Here is a 15,811-nt window from a genome sequence, read left to right as displayed (position 1 = left end):
AACCTTATTTAATGATAATCAAAATGCTTCCATGAAAAAGCTGTAAATCTAAATGAAATAAATTTTGTAACAATAATTTGGCAAGTTGCTACCTGAAAATTTGTTTCTCAATCACAAAAATATATGCAGAAATTAATTCTAAATTATACAAGAATTGTGATAGGACTACAGAAAGAATGACTGAGATATTAAAATGTTGACACTCCTTTACTTGAAAATATAAACAATAACTAGAAATGAGGTGCAGTTTCAAAGTATAATAAGTGGTATAGTTATGGTAGTGGAAATAGTTGAGACCAAAGAGAAACAAAATTAAAAGTAATATAAAACTAATTAAACCAGTATAAAAAAGAATAACATAATTTAATGTATGAAAACATTTGAATGGGAAAAATCTGTAACCAGAAACATTAAAACAATAACCAGGGATACCAATCCTTGCCGCATTTCCTGCCTGATGGACCTAGTAAGTATTCAACACCAGACACTTTTGTATGGCTAGTCTATATTCCATATTCTAGTGCACTTATAGCAGTTCTGCCCATTTATTTTCAGAAACCTCATTCCAGGCCAAGTCCTTCCACCCTCTTCCTCTAGTTCTTTCTTTCAGAGTGAAGCAAGCCTGCTTTTCTGTGCTAGTTTGGTGCATCAGAGTACTCTGCTCTACAGTGGCAATTCCTATATTCTTTTAAAATTTGTCCTAGTCATACTTTCTATTCTCTAACATGATCTGAAGTGAGGTTATGATTTTTTAGAAACTTGATTTTTAACTTAACCTTTCTATCAAACTTAATAATTTTCTGTAGGAATCTCATTAATAGGAGCTTGTGATGTATTTCACATCTGCATATGTGTGTGTGTGTCTACATACCGCAAAACACGATGTCCTGTCCTGAGGGCCACGTTCTCCTGAACCTTGCATTGTGCAGTGCAAATGGCCAAGACATCAGCGTCAGGAGCAGCCAGCAGCTTCCTAGAATGGACTTGCAGCACAGTGTGACTCAGAGTCAAAGAACATGTTCCCAGATCTGCCTGACTCTGAGCTTTTGTTTCAGCCCAGGGAAACTGGGGATGCTCTGGCAGTCCCGCTTGCAGCCTGATCCTTGTTCCATCTGAGGATCCTGGAATTCTTATGCTCAGCTCTAGGACAGAGTGCCTGGAATAGCACCACACCATCTACCTCCAAGCTGACTCTGGAGGGCACAAATTGTAGAGCCTGAGTCTGGTATAAAATGACACTGCAGTTACCTGCCAAAAAGGTTACCCCAGGGTTTGGGGTTAGCCTAGAAATCACTGGTTTCCAGTTCTAGTGAAGGCAGACCTGTGACCAAGGCTGCTACAGATGACCCAAATCTCTGATGGACTTAAGTCCCACAAGTCCACTGGGTATACTATTAAAAAAATAGATATCCCCAAGTTTTCAGGGCCCCTGCAACAGGTGGATTTCTTGAAAGATGTACAGAGCACTGAACTATGCCAGGATTGAACATAGGAGTGGTGCTGGAGTCCTGCCTAGGAATCCTCATGCATTCGTCACCCCCAGGATGACTCAGACAAAACCTTGCAGGCTGTCTGCCCAACATGGCTGTCTGTCCATGTCATCTCAAAATTTCTGAACAGATTCTAAAAATACATCACATTTTTAAATACAAAATATTTCATTTATGTCTGAGAGTTCTTTTAATGAAAATAATTGAACAGAAGAGGCTAGAAAAAAAATCCACATTTTAGATATTATAGACTTGATTCTTTAATTGTATCATGATCTCCAAGTTTACAGCTGCTGAATATGTTTAATTTTATAAAATATTCTATACATTTTTGTCATCTAAGAAAGATCTGTAGAAACTACAGGCTTCTACAGCCCATCACCAAGTATTGTCATTTTGTTGTTGTTGTTGTGATACCATTGACCAGTTACAGCGTGCCATTTTTTTTCATTTGAACTATGATAATCAGAGCAAATAGAGAAAATTCCATTCAGTAACAAGCTGTATTTCCTCAACATATTTTATCAAAGGCTCAGCCCTTCACAAAAGCTGTTTTCTTTTTTACCATGGGTGCTCTTCAATACAATGTGATTGTGGCAGCTGCTGTTTTATCTAGAAGCTTAGTTTGCCCTGTCAAAATATCTGACAAGTCCACCTTCCCATGTTTAGGAACCTGACTAGTGTAGTGGATGTGTACATTTTCAAAAAATTGAGTTTTACCTGTACTTAAGCACAGAATGTAATTCAGTTGCCTCTGTGTTTTTTACGTTATGCTGTCTCTGTTAAATAGTGTAATTGCAAATACTCTGCTAAATAGAGTGACTCATCCTATGCAGCTATTGAGTGAACCAGATCTCTGTGACACCAGAATAGGTTGAGGGAACTGTCGATGGTAAGCTCAATTATATTGAAGGACACATTGACCTCATGATGCTAAGATTCTGAGCTTTAAAATGTACTCACATCTTGAGTTTGTTTTTTCTCTATCTTCTTTTGTTCCCTTTCTTCCTACTTAAACTAGTACCTCATTACAGTAAACTTTATAGAGAAGGAACCTCTCTACATAAGTCATAGAATTTTCCTTGTGACAAAAGCACCAGACTTTTTGCTCCCAACAATCACTCCTGTATTCTCAAGCCTGCGTTCAGAACAATTCTGCTGCCCCACTCCCAAACTAAGTGGGGATGCCATCATACAGGCAGGGAAGCAGTGGAATGTAGAGGTAATGATGCTTCAGCCTTGCACAAGAAAAAATCAAATTTAACAGCTCACATCTAAATTTCTTTTGCTGCTTGCTTGTTGTGAAACTTGGAACTGGTGCCCTTTTTGGCCCTGTACCGCCCCTTCATAGATGAGAATGATGGTGTTTGTGTGATTGGAAGTAAAGCTGAAATACAGAAGTGAGGACTCTGTGTCTGGAAGGACTGGAAGAAATTCTCATTATCCCTTCTCTAGTCCAAACTCAGGAAGACTTTTTTTCATTCCAAATCAGAGCAAAACCTCAAAACTTACTGACATTTTCCAAATGGAATGTCATATTGGAACAGCTGAAGCTGAAACGTTATGCATTTCTGAACTCTTGTCCTTAAATCAACCACTTGAGTGAAGGTACATTGAGGCACTTTGAGGCAGTAAATTCAGTGTGGACTGCTAGAAACCCAAACAGATCAACTTTCTACATTTAATGAAATGGGTCCACTGAAAAAAAGAGTATGGTTGTCCAGTTAAAAAACATCGTACAAGGGGATGCTAATTTTTGAGGTTTTGACTTTATTTTCCTGTGATATTTGCTTGTGTAATTCCTTCAATTTTTGTTTTAAAGCCTAAAGCAAAATAGAAATCCTGTAACACTGATTAACAACCACATGATACATAAGCAAAACCGCAGCCTCTAGAGCCACCACCACCTCCTGCAGACTGAGATAGGACAATAACAGGTAGTAATGGTGAGCTCTGCCTGAATCTTCACTAGTGGAAAGACTGGGAATTTTGCCAGTGGGTTTCACAGATGTTAGTTGACAGAGAGGAATAGGCTTACCTAACATGCATAGTTCCAGCCAGGTTCTGAAGAGCATTCTTCACCAGACATGGATTTGGCTGCTGTTTTGCCACAAATTTAATCTTTTTTTGCTGTGTTCTTTCTCATGTCTGCCTCTTAGTTCTTTCTCTTCTACCAGTTCTGGTCTCCCAGGTCTTTAGACCATCTTTTCCTCACCTCTTTGCCTTTCTGTGCAGCTGCCTTTGCAGTTTTTCTCTCTACATCTGCTTCTCACTTCCTTTCCTCATTTCACAAAATTTCTGAGAGGCTTAATTAATTTGACACTATCAAGGCTCTGCTGAGCATGACAGACAACTTGGCCAAATTTGTAGTGGAATTTGTAAGAGTGGCACAGGGCACAAGCTGTACAAAAATGATTGCCCTCTTCCCTGAAGGTCAGGTGGGATATGCTGAAGTATCTTAAAAGACATCAGAGTCTACCAACATGTAAAAGTTATATTTTCTTCTGTGGTCATTCTGAGACAGCACTCAAGACAGGGTTGATCCAGACAATGAGGTGTGATAAAGCCAGAAGCACTGAGAGTAGTCTTACCCTGTCTTAACATTAGCATCCTGTCAGGCTTCTGCTCAGTGAGTTTTTCACCTTTGAAAGTCAGAACTGATGGGCAAGATGAGTTATGGCAATGCGTATGTTATGATACCTCCAGGTTCCTCCAGCTCACCTTACTTCTCAGTCTGTGTGGAGCTAATATTCCATTTTAGATTTAAATAGTTAATTTCTGAGCAAAAAAAACCAATGTACTATTATTAGAAGATCCTAAAATTTTTCAAATGGAGTGTGAAAATGTCGCATTTCAACTTTGTTGACGACCTCCTTGTTCAGAAGCAATTAAAGCAGCTTTACATTATGGCCCCAAAATATCATAGCACATCAGGCTATGATATTTGTCACTTGTCAAGCCTAAGAGGAGAAAAATATGGATCACTTTCTGACATTTCTCAACCTCTTAAAAATCCAAACACATCTATTTTGTTTATTTTATAGAACTTTCTGGATTCACATCAATTGCCAATAAAGCCTTCATATTTAACCCTGGTTTTATATTTTGGATAACTAAATATTTCATTGTTGTTGTGGTTTAGGAATGGTATTCTCCAATTTAGTGTTCCCACTGAAACCATTCCAAACCACATGCTGCACCATCACTCCTCTTCCCTCTTCCCCTCCCCTGTGGCGGGCTGGAGAGGAGAATTGGAGGCATAAAAGGTAAAGATCACAGGCTGAGATAAGAACAATTTACTGGAAACAGCAATGAGATAAGAAAACAAACAGTAATAGCAACAATATTAGTTATAGAGGTACAAGAAAGAGACAAACAATTCACATGGAAACCCCCCGACAATACCCGACCGCTCCCTCCACCACATTAGCTGACCCAGAAGCAGCCCTTCCCCCATCCCCAGAAAATGACATGAAGTGGTATCGAATAACCTCTGGATCCTAACCATGCCCCATTTTTCTGCAGAAATTAACTCTGTCATGGCCAGAACCAGGACATTATCCACCCCTTATTCTATAGCATCTGTGTCATGCCCAAATCCTACACCTTCCAAATGTATACATATATATATATATAGATGCATGAGTATCTGTACACAAGCATGAGTATCATTTCCATAGTCAATGGCCATCCCTCCAAGATGTCTCTTGAGTTCACTTAGACTGTGGGTTCTATCTGTCCTAGAGGTCTTCCAGGGCAGAGGAGCTGGTGTACTGTTGGCTGGTTGCAAACTGCATCAGACTGGTGTATCCGGAGCAGTCCATGCTCATTTGTCCATGGTAGTTATGACATACAGTGGCAGTGTCATTCAGCAACCAATGTTATACAATTCAACATTACAGACTGTTCTCACCCAAAAATCAAATCCCCCAGCAACATGACTTGATCCAGCTTGTCCCTCAATAGCGTCTGCTGCTCGCCACATAGGACTCCATACGGCAGCTTTCCATGTATCCCTACAATACTGCAGGAACCATCAGTAAAGAGACCACATTGCTTTTCATTTTCTGGTAGCTGATTATACTGTGGGGCTTCCTCAGCATGTGTCACCTTCTTCTTCTCTGATGATGATGATAGTCGGGCCAGTTCACGATGACTTCCAAGATCCCTAGGAGACCAGGGTTTCCTATTCGAGCTCACTGTGTGATCAGTGCAATCCACTTACTCTACATAGCATCAGTGGCATGATGTGTGGAAGGGACTTTCCCACTGAACATCCAGCCCAGCACTGGCAGTCAGGGTGCCAGGAGGAGCTGTGCTTCACCACCAATCACTTCTGAAGCATCTTGAACCCCTTCATAAGCTGCCAGGATCTCTTTTTCAGTTGGAGTGTAACAGGCCTTGGATCCTTTGTATCCCCAACTCCAGAATCCCAGAGTTCATCCTTGAGTCTCCCTGGGTACTTTTTGCCAGAGACTCCAGGAAGGACCATTCTCCCTGGCTTGCAATGTAGAGAACATTCTTCGCGTTTCACATTCCTGTCCTGACTGGCCCAAGGGCTACTGCATGAACAAGCTTCTTTTTAATGTTCAAAAGGCTGTTGTTGTTCAGGACCCCACTTAAAATTGTTCTTCCTCCATGTCATAAGATAAAGAAGGCTTACAATCTGACTGTAATCTGGAATATGCATCCTCCAAAAACTCACAGCACCTAGAAAAGCCTGTGTTTCCTTCTTCCTGGTTGGTGGGGACATAGCTGCTCTTTTGTTGACCACATCCATTGGAATCTGACAACCATCTTGTCATTTTACTCCTAAAAACTGAATTTCCTGGGCAAGTCCCTTGACTTTGCTTTATGGCAAAACCAGCCTTCAGGTGGATATGAATTATCTTCTCCCCTGTCTCAAAAACTTCCTCTGCTGTGTTGCCCCACACAGTGATGTCATCAGTGTACTGTAAGTGTTCTGGAGCCTCACCCTTTTCCAGTGCAGTCTGGATCAGTCCATGGTAAACAGTGGGGCTGTGTTTACACCCGTGGGGCAGTCGGTTCCAGGTGTGCTGGACGCCCCTCCAGGTGAAAGCAAACTGGCCTGCCCTCTGCTGCTAAAGGAGTGGAGAAGAATGCATTAGCAATGTCAGTGGTGGCACCACTTTGCTGCCTTGGACTCCAGTTCCTACTGAAGTTCCAGCGTGTCCGGCACAGCATCACTCAGTTGAGGTGCGATGTTGTTCAGGCCACAATAATCTACACTCAGTCTCCACTCTCCATTGGACTAATGCACTGGCCATGTAGGACTACAAAAGGGTGAGTGAGTTTTGCTGAGCATTCCCTGGCTCTCCAGTTCACGAATCATCTCATGGATGGGGGTCACAGAGCCCTGGTTGGTGTGGAGGTGTCGACAGTGTGCTGTTGGGGTAGCAATTGGTGCCTGTTGTTCTTCAACCCTGAGCAGTCCCAAAGCAGAGGGTCCTCTGAGAGACCAGGCAAGGTATTCAGCTGTCTAATTGCCTCTTCTCCACAGCAGCTGTCCCCAAAGCCCAGTGACGTCCTTTTGTGTCCTTGAAATACCCCCTCCTGAGGTAATTTATGCCAAGGATGCACAGGGCCTCTGGGCCAGTCACAATGGGGTGTGTTTGCCATTTGTTCCTGGTCAGGCTCATTTCAGCTTCCAGTACAGTCAGGTTTTGGGATCCCCTGTCACCCCAAAAATAGAGATGGATTCTGCCTCACATATCTTGATGGCATCAGGGTTCATTGGGCGCCTGTGTCAAGTGAAGCCTTATACTCTTGTGGGTCTGATGTGCCAGGCAGTCAGATCCACCCACTCCAGCAGGTCTGATTGTCCCTTTCCTCCACCTGGCTGGAGACAGGGCCCCTTTAGTCCTGGTCATAGTACTCGTTGCTTATTTGTAAGTGTGACCTGGCGGTCCCTTCAAGAGGATCAGAAGTAACATCAGCCCTCTTACTCTGTCTGAGGACTTGCCCTCTGGAAACTGGAGCTGCATTTATCCTTGAAGAATTTCCTGTGGTGGTTGTTCTTCCTCTCAACTCTTGTACCTGTGCTGCTGGGGCAAAGGTGGATTTTCCATCCTGCTTCCTCGTGTCCTCTCCATTGTACAGGTAAAACCACAGGTTAGCTCGTGGTGTGTCCCCTCTCTCTCGAGCAGGGGGGTGCTTGCTCCCAATAGCAGAGACTCTGGTCTATACTGGTGGGGCATGGGACCTTTCCTTTTTAACCTGCTTGAATCTTTTGGGCCTCTCTGCAGTCTTAGACAGTCTTTCCACAGCTGAGGCACAGGTCAGTAGGGAGGAAAAAAGATGATCTTCATATTGCCAGAGTTGGGTAGTCACCTGAAGCACTGTTTGTTCTCCTTTCATTGACATCAATGCCAATGAGTTGGTGCATGACGATGGTGTTCTCCATACAAACTTCTGCCACGTGGATTGTGTACACTGGACCTCATCTGGATCTACAGGGGACTCCGCATTAATTGAATCCCTGTAGATTACCTCCAGCACAGCCAGTTCTCTCAGGTACTGGATACTTTTCTTCATGGCCTTCCACCTGCTTGGACACCCCATTAGATCATCCTTGAGAGAATACCTTTCCCTCATGCTTGACAGGAGTTGCCTCCAGAGGCAGAGAGTTTCTGTCCTCTTCCCAATTGCCCATGCCCTGGGACAGGGATTGCAGTTGCTTGGCTTCACTACCATCTAGTTTTGTATCATGGGCTGTGATATCCCAGCATCAGCCAGGTCACCAGGGACTCTCCTGACTGGTGGCTGAAATCTTTTCACATATCTCACAGCTCACCTGGGGATGGGGATCAGCTGATTATCTCTGGCCCTGCCTCTTGCCCCTGTTCTGAGGGCCCTGCTTCCTCTTCATCCCTCACTAAGTGAACTGATTTGGTCTTGGATTTCTTCTTCTGTATGGGAGTGACTACTACTGGCACAGGTTGTTCCCCTGGTTCAGCTGCAGTTTGGGTGGCCATGCTGCTTGTTGATCTGGTTTCCTCCTCCTTCCCCTGAGCCAACCAGGGCCCAACATACTGCAATAAGTTGCCCCTCTCTGGAGTTGTCACAGTATTCTCCTTGCAAATATTCTGTCACTTTAATAGGGTCCTGTAGTTGTTCAGGGGTGAACTTCCAAATCATTGGAGCTGATAATTTTCCCCAAAACTGGCCCATTTTCTCCCACCTTCCAATTCATAACTGTCCTAACACTAGACATGGTGTTGACCATATTGATTCAAGACGTGGTGTAGATTTCATTGAGGAAACGTAGCAACATAGCATGCTTTCCTTAACTCCAAAGGGAATTCAAAATTCTCAAAAGCTGTTATAACAAGCCTAAAGGAGAAAAAGGGAGTGAAAAGCTGAGGAAAATCATCCTTCCTTTGTCTTCCCACAGAATGGGAACAATTATTAATAGAATCATAGAATCAGCCGGGTTGGAAGGGACCTCCAAGATCATCAAGTCCAACCCTTGGTCCACTATCACCGTGGTTACTAGACCATGGCACCAACTGCCACATCCACTCTCATCTTAAAAACCTCCAGGGATGAAGAATCCACCACTTCCCTGGGCAGCCCATTCCAATGCCTGATTACCTTCTCTGTGAAGAATTCCTTCCTAATATCCAACCTAAACCTCCCCTGGCACAGCTTAAGACCATGCCCTCTTGTCTTACTGATAGCTGCCTGGGAGAAGAGACCAACCCCACCTGGCTACAACCTCCTTTCAGGGAGTTGTAGAGAGTGATGAGATCTCCCCTCATAGACTCTCAGAGGTGCCGCCCAAGGTGGGGGTAAGAGAGCAACACTGAATACACATACGAAATGACCCTCATTGCCCTTGATATTATGATATCATAAACTCGAAACACAGAGTGCATCCACATAACAATCCTGGTCTCTCTCCCTGCTCTGAAAAAAGAGCACTGTGATGGGCACATAGTGCATATGCAGAAACATATCCAGGGTTAGGTACCGCACCCACATGAACAGACCAAGCAACATTGTGACCAGTGGCTCTGGACCTAATACAACTAATGCTTAGATCAAGTTTTCTTCCCAACCTGGTCAGATCTGACCCTTCATTAGGCACCAAATAAGGCTGTCATGGTTTAGGAATGGTATTCTCCAGTTTAGTGTTCCCACTGAAACCACTCCAAACCATGCACTGCACCATCACTCCTCCTCCCTCTTCCCCTCCCCTGTGGTGGGCTGGAGAGGAGAATTGGAGACATAAAAGGTAAAGATCATGGGCTGAGATAAGAACAATTCACTGGAAACAGCAATGAGATAAGAAAACAAACTAACAGCAACAATACTAATGACAGAGGGTACAAGAAAGAGGTGAACACGCTATGCTGACCTGGAAGCAGCCCTTCCCCCATCCCCAGAAAAATGACATGGTGGTATAGAATAACCTCTGGGTCCTAGCCATGCCCCATTTTTCTGCAAAAATTAACCCTGTCCTGGCCAGAACCAGGACAATTGTGGACAGAGATTTTATACTGAAAATTTTAAAACTATGAAGAGGAAGCAAAACCTGAAAAATTTTAATATACCACATTTAATATCCACATGTGTATGTGCGTATGTATGTATATATAGATATATGTGCTTATCTAAAATTCAGAGAAATTTAGTTACTAATTAGTCTGTTGATTATTGTTACTCTTCACTCTTCTGGTGTGGTATGTTCAGATGTGAAAATCACTTTACATGACTTCTGTTCTTCAATAGCTCTAAGTTTCTTAAAAAAATGTGATTACATGTGAATTTGTGCTTCTGTCTGCAGGAATTAAAACCAAAATTTTAAGCTACGACTGGAATAATACCTTAATTGAAATAATGGGGCAGGTTAAGGTTTTCTTTATCCACCCTGTGATAAAATTCCACACTAGGATTTAACCCTTTGATGCAGACTAACTAGCTTAAAACTAGCTGTTTTTTCTTCTTTACATGATTTCAGGAGTCTCATGTTGAGACTGGCTATAATTTTAATATATTCAATACTGTGAAACAGCTGGGGAGCAGAAGCCATATATCGAGTTGTCATTTGTTTTTTCTTCTCGATTGTGTGTATGTGTGTGAGTATTTAACTGTTTTCACAGATATTAAGCAAGCATTTCAAACAGTGTTTAGGATGTATCTCAGTTGCTATTAATAAGGTTACTGGGTCTGGATAATGTTATAGAATTCTTTTCTTTCTCTCTCCCTTCCTTTTTTTTCTTGTAATGCTTAGTTGGTAAGTATGATGCTGGATTTCAGAGCTGTTGCTTCATTGCACATAACTAACTCATCACTCTCTTTAACCTGTAGCATGAGCAGCAATTGCATAATGAAATTCGAAATTCCGTTTTCTGTGCTCATCTGTTAATACCCTTCAATCTCTGCGGTTCGTGTCTCATGTCTCACACCTGTTATCTTTTATCTTTTCTCCTCCCCCTTCCTCACTTCTTTCCACTCCTCCTTCCTCATCACTTCTTCATTCTCAACAAAGAAAGAAATGCTGTGATATTTCTTCTCCTTCCAAAACCTCCACTAGAAAGCATTGGCCACATCAAGGTAAAGGGCAAAGGCTTGAAACGGAAGGTCTTTCACGCTAGCTGTGAATGGTATGCTGTGCAAAACAACAACGGTTATTTTCTATTCTCTAATTTCCACCATTTGAAATGCTTTAATTCCTTGTAAAATCAGAACAAGATAGAATTTCAGAAAATGCGAATGCATGTTTCCCTGCCTGCCTTTTTCTGTAAGGCACAGTGAGTCAGACATTATCATGCTTTTCCAGATTGTTTGGCAATGAAGTACCTAGTTCATGAACAGAATTACTGTCACCAGCTGGGGAACAAATAACAGCCCTTGCTTTCCCCTGTCACTCTGATGGTTTGTGTCAGTCTGAAGATAGAAAGTACCATGATGTCCCTCTGGAGCAGGCAGGTGAGGGACCAGGCAAGGACAGCCAGGTCACTAAATACCAGAGGTTTATGACAATGTTTTAAATGTACTCCTTGACTTCTTACCTGATGACCTCACTTGATTTTAGAGGAATCTTTCAAAATAAATCATGACCAGTTTTGAATTATTTTTGCACTCCTTTTAAAGAATTAGCAATAATAGCATGATGTGGAAGAAATAGCAGGTGATTTTGGGCTTACTGAAGTCAGCAGGGGTTTCCCCATCAACACCTGCAGGACTTTCTGTCTGTAATTTACACAGGTCAGAAGCCTTCAGTGGCAACTGAAGTAGTTGAGTTCAATCACACTGTCAGTCTCTCTGAATGGCTAATTAAAATGCAGTTTAATTTTATGGATGGGAGTTCATAGTATTAATTTTCTATAACATGGAAAGGAGAATGTAATTTTGATTTCACATTTTCTCCTTTTCCTTTTGTATCTTTATGGAAGATTTGGAGACAGGCTGTTTGTAAGGAAAAGCTTTGTCCCCTTGCAGTGAGGACTCAGGGCCCACTGGAGCATAGCTCTGGGCATTGGGCTAATGAATTACATACTGTTGTCTCAAATTCATCTTGTTCCTTTTACAAAGAAACATTAACGTATAGTGCCTCCAGTTAGTACGATCTGTTCAAGCTTCTGCCTTGTGGGCCCTGTAGGAATTTGCCTTTTGAAACACCAACTAAAGTTGGGATGGGAGAAGATGTTTTGCTCTCCCAGTTGGCCCCAAATTCACTCCACCTTTTCAGCTGCATTCCTAGAGCTCCCTTCATGCACAATGAGCTGTTAACCTTCATGTTCTCATTAAAGACTGGATTCTTCTGGGTTTTGGTTTGAATAACGACTCCCCATCCCTGTGAGGGAACTGGAGGTGTTTGTTCTCCTGGTTAGTGGGAGAACATCTCCCACTTCAGTGCTGCCTCAATTGCTGAGAGCGAGGGGGTTCTGCAGTCCCATAGCTCAGAGGTTTCTGGCATCATCTTTTCTCTAGGGGTGGATTTGTGGCAGTTGCTAACTCCATGAGCAGTACCATCACCCACAGCTGGTAAAGGGCTAGGAGATGCTGTGGCAGTGACAGCAGCACTGAAATTCCTCCCTGCCCCTTGCTAAGAGATCCCACGCTGCAAGTGCGGAAGGCGGCACTGACCCATCTGGTTCTTGCTGTCCTCTTCAGGCTTCTGCCCAGAGACTCAGCTGGGAGAAACTCCAGCAGCAGCAACAGCACAGGTGGATGGAACAGACTTAGCCTCTCCAATGTCTCCTCGGACTAGCAAGAGCCGCATGTCCATGAAATTGCGCCGCTCCTCTGGCTCAGCCAACAAATCCTAAGTGGCGAGATGCCTGAAGCTTTCTAGTGAACAGCAATTGGCCACCCTTCCCGCAGCAACTCAGCGCCGGGGTTTTTTTCACTGCTCATACCCTTCACTCAAGAGTAATGTCTCTCGTGTGTGTGCGCCTGTGCCCTGCATACTCCTTTTCTGTATGTTTATTTTAAACAGTGACACTGGAATTTTACTTTGATATTTTAGCATTGTTTTTTTATCAAACTTCAGTCTGCCTTCCTTTTTTTTTTTTCTTTTTTTAATTGCAGTGCAGTTTGTCTTCTGCACCTTTTACCTTTGTGGATGATTATGGTATCTTAACAGTAGTCATTTTTAACTCTGGTTGATCTTGAGTTACATACGGAATTGGAGACTGCAGCTGGATTACACTGTATTTATTGTGCCCCATTGCAATTTTCTCTGTAACAAAGAAAGAAATATGTACAATTTGAAAATGAATGTACAATTTTAAATTGACGTTGCATATGTGAAGTCTTTGTCAGATGTCACAATGTTAATGCACAGGATGTGTACAGATTATTTATGTTCAGAATAAAATAGTTCAATGGCCTTTCAAGCATTACAGAGTCCAAATGAAATAATTTGCTCATAGCACCAATTCTTTCTTCACAAAGCAATGTATCATTTCATAACTCTGCAGATAATCTATGCCAGAAAAAAAAAATCACTGTGCTGAAATTCTATTTATGCCTGGCTTCCAAATATTTTTATAATGTTTGCTTTTCCAAGTGGTATCAATAGTAAATGCTATTAAGTTTCATGGTTTTTAGCCTTTGTCATTGGGATGCTCCATCTAGATGTATATTCTTTTTTCTTACATTAAAAAAAATTTAAAAACAAACACTTTCCTAATAGAAATTCATTGCTGCGATGATGGGTACTAGGGAAGAAAAGGGAACATGCTCCGGGAGCCTGGCCTGAAATGCTGTTGATTTCAACCCAGTGAGCGCAGGTTAGTGCACGAGTTCCACCCACCCAGAGGTATTTTCCTGCGAAAGGTGAAATGCTCACATTTTGAGTCTAGTAAACAACAAAATGCTGTTAACAAAATGTAGCATGGCATCGGTACTAACTGCATGTGTAAATATATCATATGGGCAACAATAAAAAGAGAAATTATGTATTGTCATTCATGTAGTATCAACAAATTTGTAATGGTTGAAAAGAAGACATGCTATTTAATAATACAATAAAATTATTCTTACCACCTTTTGCATATTAGTCATTCACCTCACTGACTAGATTCTTACTCCAGTTTATGGAAGAATTGTGTACTACGTACACATGGAGCAATTAAGTGCAATACACTGCTTAGTTTTCATTTGTATTAAGAAGTATATGAGTTCTTAGGAGTTCTTTCCCAATGCATCAAAAGAATGCCAGACTGAAAACTTTTCCCCAGATCTAGTAAATACATTGCATGTAATATAAAGCACAGAACGTTCTCTCCTGCAGGCTGGTTGTTCAAGTGCTGATTTTAGGAGCAGTTAATAATCATCACATTTGTGTGGTCTGGCGCCCTTCATCTTTGACTGCACAAGTGGAGAAAGGACAACGATGATTTTAAAAAAACATAGTGACCTTCTCCAGGAGCGAACCCATTAAATGCATAAATGGGCATTTTTGCCATTGTTACCAACAAATGACAGAAAAATGCACAACTTAAAACATGTTTTATTTTTGTCAGAAGAGTGAGATGTGAGTTTAGTCTCCTCTGTCAGAGAGCAAATCTTGGCTATATCAGGTTATATCATTTTAATTCATTTGTCCAGGTCCTGGAACTAAAATGACAAAAGTCCGTGAAGCGCATTTAAAACAAAGCATTTATCACTTGCTTGCAGCCTTTGGGCATGATACATCTGAATCTTTTTTTGTGTGAAGCAAAATGTAAAATGACAGAAATAATGGCTTTAGAGGATGCTAATCAAGAGATCGAAATATTTTACATGCTTTATTTCAGAGAGAGTGTTAGAACAAAGATTACAACTGGGATCAGTTTGGTTCTTCAGAAATCACCAGCTGACCCACTTTGCCCTGCTGAATTGAAAAAAGGTGTGAGCTACGTTTAAAATCTTTTATTGAATTGTTTTGCCCTTGTTTTTAGCCTCATCTGCTATAACATTTAGAAACAAGCACTCAAATTGAAAAATTAAATAAGTAAATAAATAAATAAATAAATAAATATGGCTGAAATGTCAGTAGCTGGTAAATTCAACAGCATTTCAAAGCATTTGGCCAGAGCACTGTCAAAGCCAGGGAACACACCCACGGGATGCTTTGCTAAAAGTAGATGTTGTTAGGGAGAAGGAAGGTAGCCTGTCATCTGCACTTTAGCAAAACGTCTAAAGAGTTTCATGTCCTAATTTCAGCTGTTCACAAGACTTGAAAGAAGTCATATCAAAAGCGCAGCTCACAGTGGAGAGGGGTCGGAGGCCTCCTGAAAAGGCCAGCTGCAGAGAGGGTCCTTTCTGCCTGCCTACGATGCAGGGCCTGGCAGGGCCACACACTGCCCAGCCAGGTGACACTGAACTGCGCTCCTGGCTACTGTCTATGCTGCACTAACAAACCACTAACAGAGCAGGTTTTGGAATGGGCAACTGCCAGAGACGTGTTTTGCCTACTACACAGTCGCTAGAGTACAGAGACACAGAGTAAGCAGGAGATGCATACATAGATCAACACCCTGTATTTCAATTAAGCAGACAGCACAATTAGTTTCCCATACTAGCTATTATATGACTTGACATTGACTTAATATGAACATTTACTTTCTCGGCTATCTTAGTACAGAGTACAGCAAACAAAACACCTCACCATAACTTAAGTGTTGAAGCTCAGGGGCTAAGGCTATTAAAACAAGGTCACTAGATCAGGCTCCTTTTCTCACGAAAAATAATTCCTCTCTTGAAATACCGTATATACAGCTGTACTTCTATCCGAGAGTCGCTACGGAAGATATACCAGCGGTGGGCCCGTAGCCGGCGCCCGGGCATTGCCCGCCTCCCGGCAG

The 15,811-nt window shown here is 42.1% G+C and overlaps 1 protein-coding gene across 19 annotated transcripts in view; it reads left to right on the top strand.

The window, feature by feature from the left end:
• Positions 1 to 14,013, top strand: part of RALGAPA1 (Ral GTPase activating protein catalytic alpha subunit 1) — a 142,416-nt gene extending 128,403 nt beyond the window's left edge. For 7 of the 19 annotated variants that reach the window (XM_029964221.1, XM_029964218.1, XM_029964207.1 and 4 more), the window contains 2 exons: positions 11,005 to 11,119; positions 12,633 to 14,013. In XM_029964221.1, coding sequence (XP_029820081.1) covers positions 11,005 to 11,119; positions 12,633 to 12,729 — 212 coding nt within the window. In that variant the 3' untranslated portion in view covers positions 12,730 to 14,013. The other 12 variants (XM_029964220.1, XM_029964219.1, XM_025896091.2 and 9 more) reach the window with 8 other exon arrangements.
• Positions 14,014 to 15,811: the final 1,798 nt, after the last annotated feature.

Source organism: Manacus vitellinus, unplaced genomic scaffold (assembly GCF_001715985.3).
Source record: "Manacus vitellinus isolate BGI_N305 unplaced genomic scaffold, ASM171598v3 scaffold_6_pilon, whole genome shotgun sequence".
Lineage (NCBI taxonomy): Eukaryota > Metazoa > Chordata > Aves > Passeriformes > Pipridae > Manacus > Manacus vitellinus.
This window is presented reverse-complemented; position numbering and strand designations above follow the sequence as displayed.